The sequence below is a fragment of the Rhodotorula toruloides genome (assembly GCF_000320785.1).
Source record: "Rhodotorula toruloides NP11 unplaced genomic scaffold Scaffold8, whole genome shotgun sequence".
In the NCBI taxonomy this organism is placed as follows: Eukaryota; Fungi; Basidiomycota; class Microbotryomycetes; order Sporidiobolales; family Sporidiobolaceae; genus Rhodotorula; species Rhodotorula toruloides.
In genome coordinates, this window is record NW_015622968.1 from 243,368 (window position 1) to 258,178 (window position 14,811).

A 14,811-nucleotide genomic window follows, 5' to 3' on the forward strand; every position below is an offset into this window, starting at 1 on the left:
ACTCCAAGCTCTGTGTCATGAAGCGTAGCGGGAAGCCTGGCGAGTCTAGCGAGCAGCGAGCTGCATCGGATCTCTCCTCGCACCGCTCGCTCGCGACGACAGAAGACACTTCGCAAAGCAATACTTTTGCACGCCCTGGCACCGCATTTTCGTGCTCTACAGCCGTCTCTAGCCCGTGCGAGAGCGCGTCTACTTGGACTCGTGGTTGAGGATGTTCTTCGAGAGGATCTTGCCTGCGAGTCGGCTCGAGTCAGCCGTAACGACGGGAAAGGGCTGTAGGAGAGCTGCGCACCGCTCTTGTCGAGCTTGTAGACGATGGGAACGCCGGTCGCAAGCTCAGTGTTGACGATCTCCTCTCCCGAAAGGCCCTCGAGGTGCTTGATGATGGAGCGCAACGAGTTTCCGTGCGCGGCGATGAGGACCTTCTCGCCCTTCTCGACGCGGGGAGCAATCTCCTTCTCGTAGTAGGGGAGGACGCGCTTGAGCGTCAACTCGAGCGACTCGCCGCCCGGGGGAGGGACGTCGTACGAGCGGCGCCAGATGTGGACCTGCTCCTCACCCCACTTCTTGCGGGCTGTGCCACAAATGCGCGAGGGCGAAGCGAGTCAGTTGTCAACTCGACGAAAACCGAACATCGCACAGCAAGCGCGAACGCACCATCGTCCTTGTTGAGGCCCGTCAGCTCTCCATAATCGCGCTCATTCAGCGCCTGGTCCTTGTGCGTCTCGAGACCCTCCTGACCGATCTCCTTGAGGATGATAGCGAGGGTGTCGTTGGCGCGCTGGAGGACCGACGTGAACGCGACGTCAAAGTGGGTGTAGCCGGCGGCCTTGAGGTTCTTGCCGCCCTCGAGGGCTTCGGCGCGGCCCTTCTCTGTCAGGGCTGGGTTCTTCCAGCTGCAGGAAAGCATCCGTCAGCCCAAGAAACCTTCCACAGCGTGCGGGACGAACGCACCCAGTGAAGAGGTTGAGCTGCCCACGCAAACCGGGGATGAGCGAGCAGGTCAGCTTCCCGTACAGCCGGCTCAAAGTACGCCTCCCAACGCACCTTGTTCCACTCAGACTCGCCTGCAAAGCGAAAACGAGCGAAAGGGTCAGCTTCTCATCGCCCGGAGTTGGCCGGGAGATGACGGGCGGCGAGGGACGCACCGTGCCTGCGTGAGGGGAGGTGCCAAGGTAGCGAGGTTAGCTGTGAGCCTGGTCAGCATGTCGCAAGGGACGCACCTGACGAGGACGAGCTGTGTGCGCGACGGGAGCGAGCGAGTAGATCAGTACGAGGATGCGAGACGACCGCTGCGGCGCTGGACGGGCGAGCTGTAGGAGCGGCAAGGGCGCAAACGCACGAGAGAGCCTTCGTTTGCAGCCATTGGTATCGAGGTGGTAGACGCGTGGTGTGAAGAGGAGAAGCAGCATCGATAGCGGTGGTCGATGAGGCGATATCTCGTGCGATTGTAAGCAAGTGTAGACGAAGCGAGATGCAATGCAACAGAGCTAGAGAGACGTGCGATGACCGGATACAACAGATGCGAGCGAGAGAACCGAAACTTCCTCCTCCTCCTCATGAAGGCTCCTCCTCCTCCTCTTCAGCCGCGGCCGACTTCGTTCCTCCCCACCACTCCCGCGGTCACCTCGAGCCGCAAACCGCAACTTCCTCTTCCCGCCGCGGGACTCCTCCTCATCCCAGGTCGCGCTCAACCCGCCGGCGTCGCCCTCAACTTCCTATCCCTATTCCTCACGCTGAACATGAAGTTCGTGAGCGTCTCCCCCTCTTTCAGACTATCCCTCTTGTCCCAATGCGCCGTCGCCTTGGCCGCAAGCCGATCAATCAACTTCTGCGGATCATCGAACGCGCTGAGGCCGGCGAACTCGGGCGTCTTGGGCTCGATCCAGGGTCGCTTGGTCCCTCGCGCTGCGGGTGTCGAGTCTGCGGCGCTGGAGGAGGGGTCGGTCCCGTCGGTCGTTGTCCCAGTCTCCGGCACCGCTCCTCCCTCGCCCCCCGCGGCAGCCGCAACAGCCGCTGCGATCTTGGCGTTCATGACAGCCGGTATATACGTCTGTTTCGCCCTTCGGAAGTTGAGCGTGCGGCCGTCGAGCGGGGGGTAGAGGGTCGCTGGGAGCGGAGGGACGGGGAAGACGGCGTGGTAGTAGGAGAGCGAGCCTTGAGGTTCGAGGAGGCCGTCTGTCGCGCGGAGGCGTTAGTGAGAAGAAAGAAGAGGACGGGAGGGGGACGCACAGCGGCTTAGGTAGCGCTGCAAGGCTTCGGGCGGGAGGGAGGCGAGCGAGATCTGGGTGTATGCGGCGGCGGGTCAGCTCCCTCTCTCCCTGGCCACTCCTGCTGCCCCAGAGCGTGCGCACAAACTCACAATGGGCTGCCGAGGCTGCTGCATGTTCTCCTGCTGCTGGAGCTGCTGCAACTGCGCGTTCTGGCTCGCCGCGAGCTGTGCCTTCGCCTGCAAGCGCTTTGTCGTAGGTGCTGTGCCGGGGAAGAAGTCCGGGTCTGCATTAACCCGTCGTCGCTTTGTCGTCGACGGTCCGGCTGACGTCCCGGCTGAGTCGTAGCCTGCGGTGCTCATCGAGAGAGAGGGTGGAGTGAGGAGGTCGTGTGGGCGAGCGGGAGGACTTGGGGCGGCCGCGCGAGTGCACAGCGGTGTCGAGTGTGCTCTTGAGAGTCTTCTAGCGGATCCACACGATCTCTGGTGGTGTGCGAGCTGGATGACGCCGGACGAGCACCCGCGCCCGCTCCGCTCGCTCCGGCCACTCACCTCACACCCACTTACTCGCTCTGCTGAGATGCTTTGGGCCCGAAGCTGAAGCTGAGTCTGGACGGTCTATGGAGCGACTGGCGTTGTCGACGCTCGCCCGGACGCCGCTCACCCGCTTGTCTCGACCACCTCGCCCGCTCATCAATCGGGCGCTCAAGTTGCTTGTAACGGGCTGTGAGGACGTGCAAGACGGCTGTGATGACAGCTCGGGCATGTGTGGCGGCAGGAAGGCGAGCGGAATAGTCATATGCGGCTGGCTTGTCAGAGGCTTCGTTACCCTCGCTCATTCCGCTAATGCGCCCTCCGCCGCAGCCTACGCCGCCTGTCCTGCAGTGACCTGTCGCTCTTCGCACCAGCTACAAAGTCTGCTGGACTTCCTGGCCGTTTCTCCTGGGAATGCTGTACAATGCAGGGCGAATGGCGGGATGCGAACGAGGTCGAGCGGGGAATTGGCGCAGCGGCTCGCTCTCTCGCGCCTCACAGACTCTGGCTGGAGTCCTGCCTGGACGCATGAATGCTTCGAGGAGTAGCCTAGCCTTCCAGTAAGACTGAGGGCGCGAGGGTGAGGCTCTGAGTGTGGACCTCCCTTTCTCCATTCCCTCGTCACCTCTCTCGCTCGTCACACCGCCAGAATGGGTCTTTCAATCTCGAAGCTCTGCAAGTCTATTTCCTGAGCGTCGTGGGCCTCATCCTAGCCCGCCCGGAGGCCGGACGGACGAGACTGGCGCCGTCGACGCCAGAAGTGTTGGCGCACCGTCACCCGTCGCGCGCACGCCTTGGGAAGGGCCGTCCACGATTAGATCAGTGAACTCCCACATGTACGCCTGAACCACCTACACTGTTTGTCGACGGTCCGGGCGAAGGGAACGAGGAAGGGAGAGGAGGGTTTGAGAGAGACCTCGCAATGGACGGCCGCCCGCTGCATCGGCGGAGCGGGCATTCTCCGTCGTTGCGAGCACAAGCCCGGCGTGCGCATGTTGACTTTTCGAAGCAAGCAAGCGTTTGCGAGTGACAGGGGGAGCTCGAGTTGGCCGGCCTCAGGCCTCAGGGACTTCGCCGAGAGCGACACCGCCTTCGCCGTCTCACGCTCGTCTCACTCGCTCCCTACGGGCTTGCACTGCTGCAGAGAACGACTCAGTACGATGGCACTTCCAGCGCTCGGACCGGCCGCAACAGCGTTCGCAGGCGCCAGCTCGTTCATGTACCTCGACGCCCTCTGGCGCATGGGCGAGGACTACAAGCTCGCCCGGGGGATCGTCAAGGCCCGCGTTGCGCTCGCTCTCAACAACAGGAGGGACAGGAACTCGATCTACTACGTCTTTGATGATGCACACAGGAAGAGGGGAGATGCCGACTGTTACGTCTGCGACGGGGTCACGTACAGCTGGAATCAGGTCGCGCTCGGTGAGTTGGCGCTCGTCCATACTCTCGTATATTCATGGGACAGCCTTTGGCGTCACCGCCAGCTTCCCCCGAGCTGACCTTGCCGACTTCCTCCTCCTCTCCCCACTTCACCGGTCCGCTCTCTCGCGACTCTCGCAGAGGTCAACCGCCTCGCGCACTGGTTCCTCTCGCAAGGCATCAAGCGAGGCGAGACCATCGCCCTGTACATGCCCAACAAGCCGGCGTACCCGATCGTCTGGCTCGCTTGTCTCGCTGTTGACATGTGCGTTCGAAGACTTCCTTTCTGCTCCTCCGCTTCCGCGAGCGCGATGAGGTGCTCATGGTATAACTTTGGCGCACAGCGTTCCCGCCTTCATCAACTATAACCTGACCGGCCAAGGTCTCGCACACTGCATCAACGTTGCCGGGCCCCGTCTCGTCCTCTACGACTCGGACTACGCCTCCCCAATCGCCGAAATCTCCTCCTCGCTCTCCGAGAAGAACCCAGGAATCAAGTTCGTCCGGTGGTGCGACCGCTTCAACACGGGCGTCGGCGAAAAGGCCCAGGGAGGAGTCGAGGGAGAAGTCAGGCTTGACGAGGCTGTGTTGAGGCAGATGAGCGAGAAGAGGATCCCGGATGAGAGGAGGGCTGGAGTCACGTGGCAGAGCCCGTGCTGCTTGATTTACACGTCGGGGTGAGTCTCGCCGGGGTTTAGGCTGAAGAATGAGGGACGAAGGAGGACTTGAGCTCTTCCTCGGGCCCTCTCGTTGCTTTGGCGTGAACCTGGACTGACAACTCCTGGATGCAGAACCACCGGTCTGCCGAAGGCCGCCCTCACGCTTCACGGACGCTGCTCAACCGCTTTCAAGGTGCGTCCACTCACCGACCTCCTCCTCGCGCAGATGCTCACGCTTTCTCTTGCAGGTCTGGACCAGCTTGAACGAGTTCGACAAGAAGACGCGCATCTACACTCCCATGCCTCTCGTGCGTCCCCTCACCCCTCTCTTCCTCTAACCTTCGCAACTCACCTCCTCGTCCACACGCAGTATCACTCGACCGCCGCCCTTCTCGCCGTGGGAGTCGCCTGGAACGCAGGTGCGACAGTCGTCATCGGACGGAAGTTCTCGGCTTCGTCATTCTGGAAGGATGTGAGGGAGAGTAGGGCGAATGTGATTCAGTATGTCGGGGAGGGTGAGTAGTCGCTTTCGCTCACTCGGTGCACGTGTCTCAAGAGCTTAGCAATACTGATTGAGCCGCGCGACGATCGTACAGTCCTGCGGTACCTCCTCTCGGTCCCTCCCAGCATCGCCGACAAGGACCACGAAGTCCGCCTCGCGTACGGAAACGGTTGCCGACCTGGTGCGTTCTCTCACAAGTTCACTCGTTGCTCCAACTGACGCCCGCCGGGATCATCTCGCAGACGTACGCTTGCACAACAGCATTCTCCGCCGCTACTCGCAGTCTAACGCTTCTCGTCGCGCAGGTCTGGGAGAAGTTCCGCGAGCGCTTCGGCGTGCAAGTCATCTCTGAGTTCTTCGCATCGTCCGAAGGTATATCCTCCCTCTTCCTCTCCCCTTCTTCGCTGACCCATCTGGTGCGCAGGCAACGGCTCGCTCTTCAACCACAACGGGAACAAGTTTGGCGCAGGCGCCGTCGGCAAGGAAGGGATGATCGTCGGGACTTTCCAGCGCAACAAGCAGGTTTTGTTGAGGGTTGATCCGTTGACGGAGGAGCCGGCGAGGGGGAAGGATGGGTTGTGCATTCGCGTGGGTCCTGCGCTTGTCCTCTTGCAAAGTGTGGTGTGCTGATGATGGTCGTGCACAGGCGGCGGTCAACGAGCCGGGCGAGCTGGTCATCCAGATCGACAACACCTCGCCTTACCAGGTCCGTCTCTCCCCTCTTCCCACATCCAGCGAGCCGGCGCTGACACAGCCCCTCCCAGGCCTTCGCGGGCTATCACAACAACCCGGAAGCGACGAACAAGAAGATCATGCGCGACGTCCTCTCGAAAGGCGACACCTACTTCCGCACCGGCGACCTCTTGCGCCGCGACGCCGACGGTCACTGGTACTTCGCCGACCGCCTCGGCGACACGTTCAGGTGGAAGAGCGAGAACGTGTCGACTTCGGATGTCGCGGCGGCACTGGGCGAGGTCGTCAAGGAGGCGAACGTGTATGGCGTTCTCGGTGCGTCTCGCTTCCTCTCACCTTTCACAAGCACACAGCTGACCAGTGTGCACGCGCAGTTCCGAGCCAGGACGGGCGTGCGGGATGCGCTGCGATCCCCAAGTCGGCTGGACCGGTTGACTTTGTCATGCTCAGCAAGCACGTCTCGAAGACGCTGCCCAAGTACGCGCAGCCGCTCTTCATCCGTCTCGTCGATGCGTGCGTCCCTCTCCCTCCTCCTCCTCTCCTCTCCTTTTCGAAGACTGGACTGATGTGGAGATGGGAACAGCCTCGAATCCACCGGCACAGGCAAGCAACTCAAAGTCACCCTTCGCAACGAGGGAGTCGACCCCGACGTCGTGCGCGACCCGGTCTTCTGGTTGCACCCGGACAAGAAGGCGTACGTGCCGTTCACGAAGGAGGACTGGGGGCTTCTCAAGGCGGGCAAGGTGCGCCTCTGAGCGACGAGCGACGGAGGGGAGGCGAGAAAAGGATTCTGTTGTGATTGCTTCGAGCATTCTGTAGCTCTTTTCCTTTCGTCATGTTTGTTAATGTCTGATGTACCCCTGTTCCATCGATCCGGGACAGCTACAACAGGAGAATGAGAGACGAGAGGGATACGAATGAGCAGAGATGAGCGGTAAGCGCGGACGAGTGCGGCATCGGTCGTGGCGTCGCTCAGATGTGCTCGTACCGGTGCTTGAGGGTACGTCGCCGCAGGTGTCGGGCGTGAAGTCGCGAGACGGCCGTCGAGAGCACCGAAACCTGCGTGGCGAGCTTCGAAATCCGCTCCGCGACATCCGCTTCGGGCGAGTTTTCCGCTCGGGCAGACACAGCGCTTTTGTCGAGAGCCTGGTCGACCGTGCCGCAAACGATCGCTTGTAGCTTGTCCTCGAGGGAACTGAGGCGGCTCGTTTCGTCGACTTGGCCGTTGCGCAGTTCCTCCAGTTTCAGGGCGATGGTTTGCACCTGCAAGAGGCTGCGCTGGAGTTGGTGGAGGTGGGCATGTGTGTCGGAGAAAGCGTGCGACGACCCCTGAGCGTTGAATTGGGAGGGAGCGAGCGGGAGAGAAACGGGTGAAGCGTGCGAGGACATGGCCCACGGGCGAGAGGTGCGAGTTGGCGAGAGTGAGCGATTGAAAAGAGCAAATCAGAAGCAGCTGGGGCGGAAGGAGGTTCAGCCAGGCGTGACTTGACTGCCTTGAAGAGGCGGACAAGACTGCCACGAGGCGAGACTGCGAGGGCAGGCGTGACTTGGGCGGTCTCGTCAGGAGCGCAGAGCCTTCGTTCTCGGAGCCACGCCAGCCGCACCCAGCAGAACAGCCCTCTGAGCCAGCAGTCCTTGCGAGGTCGTCGGTGTAAGGTCGAGGAAGAGAGGGTATCGCAACCGCATGTGCGGCCAGCGCGGCGACACTCTGAGCACAGAGAACAGTCCTAGCTATCACTCTGAGTCTTTAGCAAGGCGCACGACGAGGACGAGGTGACTGGTCGCTGGCGAACCTGCTCGTCATCTTCGACCACACCCTCGCTCAGGCTTTCCCTTGCTGCTGAGTCCTGTGCTGCAGTCTGTGGCTTGCTGAGAACCCGCTACGATGGCTCTGCCTGCGCCGCTCATCTTTGGTGCGTCCAGCGCTTCTCGGGCCCCACTCGCCTCCTTCGCTCGCTGACCTCGACACACACGGCCACCACGCGCTCGCAGTGCCAAAGAAGGTCACGCAGGATGTCGACTTTGCACCTTCCCTCCGATCCATCATCGCCAAGCAGTACGCCGAGTCGCCAGACAGCTACAGCGACGAACTCGGCGCACTCAACCGAGCGAGGCAGGATGCGCTCAGGGGCTCTGCCGGATCGGATACGACGGCGAGGGATCTCTTGTATAAGTACTTTGGCCAGCTCGAGCTGCTCGAGCTGCGGTTCCCCGACTTGAGGGTTCCGTTCCCCTGGTGCGTCCGACGTTCGCAGCATCCGCACAACAAGCGTTGACACGGTTCCGAGCGCAGGAACGACGCTTTCACGCAAGTCAAGATCTCGCAGCAGTCGCTCGCCTACGAGAAGGCCTCCGTCATCTTCAACATCGGCGCGACCCTCTCTTCCCTCGCGGCCTCTTCTCCCCGATCCGCTCCAGAAGGCCTCAAGCGCGCTTTCCACTCCTTCCGGTCGGCAGCGGGCATGTTCGTCTACATCAACGAGAACTTCCTCCACGCCCCGTCGACGGACCTCAGCAAAGAGGTCGTCAAGCTTCTCGTTGGCTTGATGGTCGCGCAGGCGACAGAGGTCTTTATCGAGACGATGGGACCGGCGACGGGCAAGAGTTCGGGTCTGCGGAGCAAGCTGTGCATGCAGGTGTCGAGCGCCTATGCGGCGCTGGTCGAGGATGTCAAGGAGTGGGTCACGAAGGGCGTCTTCCTCCGCGAGTGGAGCCTGCTCATCCAGGTGCGCTGCCCTCGTCCTTCCTGTCTCTTTCCGAAGCTGACTATCGAGCGATTGCAGACTAAGGCGAAGTACTTTGCCTCGCTCGCCAACTACCACCGCTCTGTCGCCGACAACGCCGCCGGCAAGTACGGCGAAGCGCTCGCGCGGCTACAGATCTCCGAGTCGCTCGCGAAAGAGGCGAACCGCTTCGCCCAGTCCTTCCTCGGCACGTTCAACTCGGTCGCGGCCGCCTCGTCGCTCGCGGCAGACGCGCCGAACGCCATGTCTGAGCTCGCCAAGTCACACTTGAGCATGGTCTCGGAGGCGCGGACGAAAGCGCAGAAGGACAACGACATCGTCTACAACGAGGTCGTCCCGTCCGAAGCGTCGCTCGCACCTATCGATAAGGGCAAGCCCGTCGCCGAGCCGATCCCGATCCACGACGTCTACGCCACGCCCGAGGTGCAGAAGATCGTCGGACCCGACCTCTTCCAGCGCCTCATCCCGCTAAGCGTGCACGAGAGCGCCTCGCTCTACTCGGAGGAGAAGGCCAAGCTCGTCCGCGCAGAGTCGGAGCGCGTTGAACTTGCAGACGAGGAACTCGCCTCGGCACTCGAGTACATGGGATTGCCAGCGAGTCTCGCGCGCTTCCAAGCTGGCGCTGCAGCTCAAGCTTCTCTCGCCGATCCAGGCCCGCAAGTGCGCGGATGGGCCGACGAAGTCCGCCATGGCGAGTCGAGCGGGCGCGTCGACGACCTCTTCCGCCGTCGCGACTCGCTTCGGGACCGAGCTGCCCAGCACCTCGACAAACTCGCCCGCGACCTCGACGAAGAGTCGCGTCAGTGCGAAACGATGCGCGCCAAGTACGGGCACCTGTGGGAGCAGCAGCCTTCGTCGAGCGGGACGAGGTCGTTTAGGCAGGACATTCGGTCGCATCGCGAGTCGCTTGAGCAGGCTGCGGCATCGGATGCGCAGGCGCAAGGCTTGTGGGAGGGGATCAGGGGCGACGTTGCCCTTCTTGCCGACTCGGATGCGCTCGAGAGGGCTTTCGTTGAGGCAGTTGCGTCAGGCGGCGCAAACGAGGCGAGTCTGCTCGACACAGACCTAGGCGATGACGACGAGGCCGAGACGACGAAGCGTGTTGAGGTCGTCTCCGAGGCTCTGTCGAGGCTCAACAAGATCAAGAAGGAGCGTGCGGAGGTGCTGCGTGACTTGAAGGAGAAGGTGCGTCCGCTTTCTGCCAAGTCTCCCAAGCGATCGCTGACATCTGCGCCTCCCCGCAGGTCCAAAGCGACGACATCTCGCATATCCTGCTCCTCAACCGCAAGGGCACCGCCGACGTCCAGCCGAACCTCTTTGCTACCGAGCTCGAGAAGTTCCGCCCGCATCAGCAGCGCCTCACGCAGACCTTGCAGGCGCAGCAGTCGACCCTAGCCGACATCAATTCCGGCTTCAAAGCTTTGACCGAAGGGTCGAAAGCGCGGCAGGTGCAGGGACAGTGGGCCGCGGCCGAACGCAAGAAGCGCGATCTCGTCACGCGTCTTGGACGAGCTGCGCAGGCGTACAGCGATGTCCGCACGGCTCTCGACAAGGGCCTCCAATTCTACCAGGACTTGGCCGACCTTGTCGAGGGCTTGCAGCAGCAGGTCAGCGGCTGGCTGTCCGGTAGGAACAGCGAGCGCGACAGGATGGCGGGCGAGGCGGACATCAAGCAGCGGCTCGAAAGCGGGTCGGGCGGCGGCGCCTCGTCGCCGTCGCCTCTCGACCGAGCGATGGGCTCGCTCAACCTCGGTTTAGGCAGTCGGTCTCCGCCGCCGGCCGCCCCGACACCGCCTTCGTTCGGTTCGTCGTATCACTCCTCGCAGTCGCCGCCTCCTCCCGCCAACCCGTACGGCGCCATGCCGTCCACCGGTGCCTTCTCGCTCGAAGGCACGTCTCGGCCTGCACCTCCCTCCGCCCCTTCTCCTTACCAGCGACAGCCATCGTACCCGCCTCCTCGACCGACATTGCCTGCAACCTCTTATCCTTCCCAGCCTTCCGGTTACGCCTCGCCTCCTCCGCCTGCACCGTACAGCCAGATCTCGCGTAACGAGACTCTCCCGCCTCCCCCTCCGCCGGTTCAATCTTCCTACCTTCCTCCGCCTCCTGCACCAGTCAATTACTCGAGCTATGCCTCTTCGCCCGGTTACACGAGAGCGTATGGTCAAGCAACGCAAGGAGCGCAACAGCCGCCGTATCCGCCGCCTCCGCCGCAGCAGCAGCAGTACTCGTCGTACAACGGAGCGCAGTACGGCGCGCCTCGTCCTCCACCCCCTCCTCGACCTTACTGAGCTGCGGATCGCGGTATTGTAGCGACTCTCTTGGACACTTGCAAGCAGTACACCGTCTCTTCACGGCTCATCTTCGGCCACGAGAGCTTGTGAGCGAGGACATGCATTGCCGCGCTTAGGCGCTCATCCCGCTTGCGCATGCAGCGCGTACACAGCACGCCGAACAACAAAGTACGTCTCGCCCGGACCTCCCTCGAGGACGAGGCGACCCCTGCCAACCTTCCTGACCGCAACGCGTCCACCACTTGCTTCCATCGCCTCGTTGAGCAAGGCGTCTCGGACGAACTTGGCGCCCTTGCGCGTGTCGATGCCGGCGCGCTGAGCGGCGCTGGAGAAGTCGAAGTCGAACGCTTCAGGCGGGGCGGGACCGCAGACGAGGATACCTTCGCCGGTGAACTCGGATGGAACTTTGAGCGCCGCGAGACGTTCCTTGAGCAGCGCGAGACGGAGGTCACCAATGAAGAGGGAGGGCTTGAGGGCAGGGAGGATCGAGGGATCCGCTGGCTCTTCGGACGTAGCCTTCTCCGCGTCTGCCTGTTCCACTTCAGCCGCCGCAGCCTCGCCGCCGCCGTTGGCGATCGTAATGTCGGTCCCGTCCGGCGCAGGAAGCGCTGAAGGTGCTGACGCTGCGTCGGCGAAAGTCGGTCGCTCAAGGACGGGCAAGTCGGATTCGGGGTCGATGTGGACGATACCCGAGACGTAGGCGACGTCGTAGTCCTCGACCTGCGTATATAGTCGTCAGTGTCGTGGACAGAGACTACCAAAACGGAAGAACTCACCCTCGACAAGCGGAGCGTCGCCATGATGCTGTCGCCAAGGCGGATCGAGAAGTTCTTCGTCTCCTCGCCGACCTTGATTGTCTCGCCAAGAGAGGGTGTGTAGATGTCCTCCGTCATCGATGTGACGGCCTTGCACGCGCCTGCGAGATCTTGGATCGCTTCGGAAGAACCGTCGACGATGACCTGCGGGACGAGGGTCAGGTCAAGCCGCAGGACACAAGCTGTGACGAGACGCAACTCACGAGCTTGCGCGCATTGATTTGCGGCAGAATAGTCTTAAGAGCGCGCCCATCGCTCAAGCCTTCCATGTCCACAACGAACAGCAGGGCCTGTAGCGGAACCTCAACGCGGTCGACAACGTATTTGTGCGGCGGGTCGGGTTTCTCCTGCGCACGGAAATTGTCAGCGGAGGCGGGACAAGGAGTAGGCGCAACGCACCTCCGGCTCGGGCTCCTTCTCATCCTCCCTTGCTCGCTTGCCCAGCACCTGAGCATTGTTGGGCGACAGCGGATCGTCATCCTGACCCCTGCGCAGCCATCCTTCGACATCGATGGCCTCGCCGTACGCGTCGACCCTGCGCTTGCGCTCGACGACCGGGAACATCCTGAACCTAGGCAAGCCGCCCGCAGCGCTGCGCACACCGTAGGACCCGCGAACGTAGATATCGAAGACTTGGCCGCCTGCGGAGCCTGCGAGCGTCTGAGCGTCGAGAAACTCGTCCCAGGCGCCGGCACCGCCCGTGAAGCCGCCCAGCCGTCGCCGTCGGACAGGCATGGGCTGGTCCTCATCGTTCGCCGCACCATTTGCTTCTTCCGCAGCGTCTGCCTCCTCGCCCTCAGAGTCGGACTCGTCGTCTGAGTCGCCGCCGGCGTTGTCCTGCAGCATCCGGCGAGATCGTTCGAGAGCGGCTTGCTGTCGTGCGACGAGTTCTGCTGCTTCCCGCTCGGCTGCGAGGTGCGCTTCGAGCTCGTCGCCCTCGAGGTAGACCTTCCGCTTCATCTGTGAATGTGGAAGCGTCAGAAATGGATCAGCTCAGCCACACGTCGCGATGCAGCGCACCTCGAGCTCGATAGTCTGGTCCATCTTGACCTCCTTCCCGACCTTGCCTTCGCCATACTTGCAACCCTTCTCCTGCTGCGGCTCCCACACCTCTCTCGCGAGCCACCGCGCCAACGACCCAGGTTCGCTCAGGCCAGTGAGGAGGACGAGGTTGGCCGGGTTGCGGGCAAAGTCGAGGAAGAGGGCGCGGGAGTAGCCATATGAGAGCGTCGAGGGGACGGTGAGGATGAGCTTCGGCACCGAGGGCGGGATAGTCGTGGCGATCTCGTCGAGCGAAGAGAAAATGCGGAGGTTGCTGCAGTTCAAAGCGGTCAGCAGAATAACGTTCAATGAGATGCGTCTGGCACGCACGCAAACTTCAGCTTTTCTGCACCAGAACCAGCGATCTGACCACCCATCCACTCGGTCAAGCTGCGCACGAAACCAACAGCCTCCCTGCCCGTTCGACTGATCAGGCAAAGCGGGAACTGCTGACCGAGGTTGGCGAACTGCCAGTGCGTCTCGAGGAGGATGAGGAGCTCGAAGAGGCGTGCGGAAGGGTCGGTAGGGAGGAGGATGGACCCGCCAGATTGCAGGGTCGAGGTGATCAAGTCTGTCGGCGGGGTGAAGCGTAAGTGAACCGCTTGTGCAGGACGAAGCGATGCGCAGCGCACCGAGCATCTTGCGCTCGCGATCGATGCGCTTGATATTGACGACCTTGCTCCGCTCAGCGCCCACGATCATTACGCCCATCCTGCGGAAGTTGTCGTCGACGTTGCCGGCGTTCAAGAGTGAAGTCGGGTCGAGGTGGTGTTCCTTGACGTGGTTGAAGAGTGGAGCGTAGAGGAGAGAGGAGGCGGAGGATGCGGGAGAGAGGGAAGACGAGAGGGACGGGCGGAGGGTGTAGAGCGAGCCACCGAGGGTGTGACCCGACCGGTGCGCGACGAGCGTGTAGCCCTTGAGCGGACCTGTAGCAAATTGATAAGCGTCGCCGTAGCGGAGAAGAGGGGACAGAGAGAGGCTAACCTGTCAGGTGGATCGGTTGCGTCCACCGAACGGCGTTGATGGCGAGGAAAGCGTCGCGAATCTCTTGCGTGGTGAGCTTCCATGCATCCGACCACGGATCCCGAGACTTATCTCCGTCTTCCTGCTTGACGACCGCGCCGTCCTTCATGTTTGCGTCTCCGTCTACCTCCTCCTCTTTAACGACCATCACATCCTCGCCAACACCGACTTCCGCAACCTCGACCTTGGCCTTTCCTTTCCGCTTCTTGGCTGCTGCAGCATGCGCGACCGCCGCATCCTTGCGCTTCGAAGCGCCAACCGCCTGCTCCAAAGCCTGGTAGCGGATCTCATTCTTCTCCGCCGCACTTCGCGCCTCGACCCATTCTTCCACCGCATACCGACCCATTTCTCGCGTCGGGAGCGTACCGTAGACGGGACATCTCAGGCCGCATCGGGCGCGAAGGAAGGGAAGGAGGCCGAGAGAGGTGAGGAGAGGATGGGAGAGGAGGACGAGGTTGAGCGAAGGAGCGAGTTTGCGGAGAGTCGAGAGGTACTCGGCGACTTGTTCGGATGTCGGTTCGTCGGTTGGGGCGGAGGAGGTGGATGTGGAAGGCAGTGTCGCTTCGCGGCCCTTGTCGTACGACCCACAGTCGAGGAGGATTTGCGCATTGTCGACTGTGAGGAGGTATGTAGGCGGCAAGGGATGCGCCGAGAGGGGCGTAATGGTGATGCTCATGCTGGACGAGGGCGAAGGCGGGATGCGAGATGGTCGAGGAGGGGAAGTCGGTCAAGAGACGACTCGCAACGCCGGTCCAGCTTCCGCTGCTACACTCTGCCACTCAGATGCCCTCAACTGCGGTGCCTGACTATCCCCTGAGCCGCTCAAGCGGTCGTGGCGACGCGAATGTCCTCGATCCGAGGTCGAGGAGATGCGGGCG

General features: G+C 62.3%; 6 protein-coding genes across 6 annotated transcripts; 2 read left to right on the top strand and 4 right to left on the bottom strand.

Annotated features, from left to right (window-relative positions):
* Positions 1-189: 189 nt before the first annotated feature.
* Positions 190-1,366, bottom strand: RHTO_07773 (protein of phosphoglycerate mutase 1 family; the record flags this gene model as incomplete). The annotated part of the gene is made up of 8 exons (XM_016421429.1): positions 190-233; positions 293-574; positions 658-896; positions 955-971; positions 1,048-1,067; positions 1,131-1,153; positions 1,224-1,237; positions 1,343-1,366. 8 exons carry the CDS (start codon positions 1,364-1,366, stop codon positions 190-192), a joined length of 663 nt encoding a protein of 220 aa, XP_016274022.1.
* Positions 1,367-1,690: 324 nt separating this feature from the next.
* RHTO_07774 (uncharacterized protein) lies at positions 1,691-2,572 on the bottom strand (the record flags this gene model as incomplete). Its single annotated transcript, XM_016421430.1, has 3 exons — positions 1,691-2,178; positions 2,233-2,284; positions 2,363-2,572. The coding sequence occupies 3 exons, from the start codon at positions 2,570-2,572 to the stop codon at positions 1,691-1,693; spliced, it is 750 nt and encodes a 249-aa protein (XP_016274023.1).
* A 1,331-nt stretch (positions 2,573-3,903) lies between these two features.
* Positions 3,904-6,771, top strand: RHTO_07775 (bifunctional fatty acid transporter/acyl-CoA synthetase; the record flags this gene model as incomplete). The annotated part of the gene is made up of 13 exons (XM_016421431.1): positions 3,904-4,165; positions 4,304-4,427; positions 4,507-4,839; positions 4,954-5,014; positions 5,070-5,129; positions 5,192-5,336; positions 5,418-5,504; positions 5,585-5,695; positions 5,748-5,911; positions 5,970-6,029; positions 6,088-6,331; positions 6,391-6,529; positions 6,600-6,771. The coding sequence occupies 13 exons, from the start codon at positions 3,904-3,906 to the stop codon at positions 6,769-6,771; spliced, it is 1,962 nt and encodes a 653-aa protein (XP_016274024.1).
* A 217-nt stretch (positions 6,772-6,988) lies between these two features.
* Positions 6,989-7,405, bottom strand: RHTO_07776 (uncharacterized protein; the record flags this gene model as incomplete). Its single annotated transcript, XM_016421432.1, has 1 exon — positions 6,989-7,405. One exon carries the CDS (start codon positions 7,403-7,405, stop codon positions 6,989-6,991), a length of 417 nt encoding a protein of 138 aa, XP_016274025.1.
* Positions 7,406-7,901: 496 nt separating this feature from the next.
* Positions 7,902-11,051, top strand: RHTO_07777 (vacuolar protein-sorting protein BRO1; the record flags this gene model as incomplete). Its single annotated transcript, XM_016421433.1, has 5 exons — positions 7,902-7,929; positions 8,009-8,252; positions 8,310-8,742; positions 8,800-9,945; positions 10,005-11,051. 5 exons carry the CDS (start codon positions 7,902-7,904, stop codon positions 11,049-11,051), a joined length of 2,898 nt encoding a protein of 965 aa, XP_016274026.1.
* A 123-nt stretch (positions 11,052-11,174) lies between these two features.
* On the bottom strand, positions 11,175-14,609 carry RHTO_07778 (cleavage and polyadenylation specificity factor subunit 2; the record flags this gene model as incomplete). The annotated part of the gene is made up of 8 exons (XM_016421434.1): positions 11,175-11,774; positions 11,831-12,013; positions 12,073-12,216; positions 12,269-12,829; positions 12,890-13,184; positions 13,241-13,481; positions 13,543-13,836; positions 13,895-14,609. The coding sequence occupies 8 exons, from the start codon at positions 14,607-14,609 to the stop codon at positions 11,175-11,177; spliced, it is 3,033 nt and encodes a 1,010-aa protein (XP_016274027.1).
* Positions 14,610-14,811: the final 202 nt, after the last annotated feature.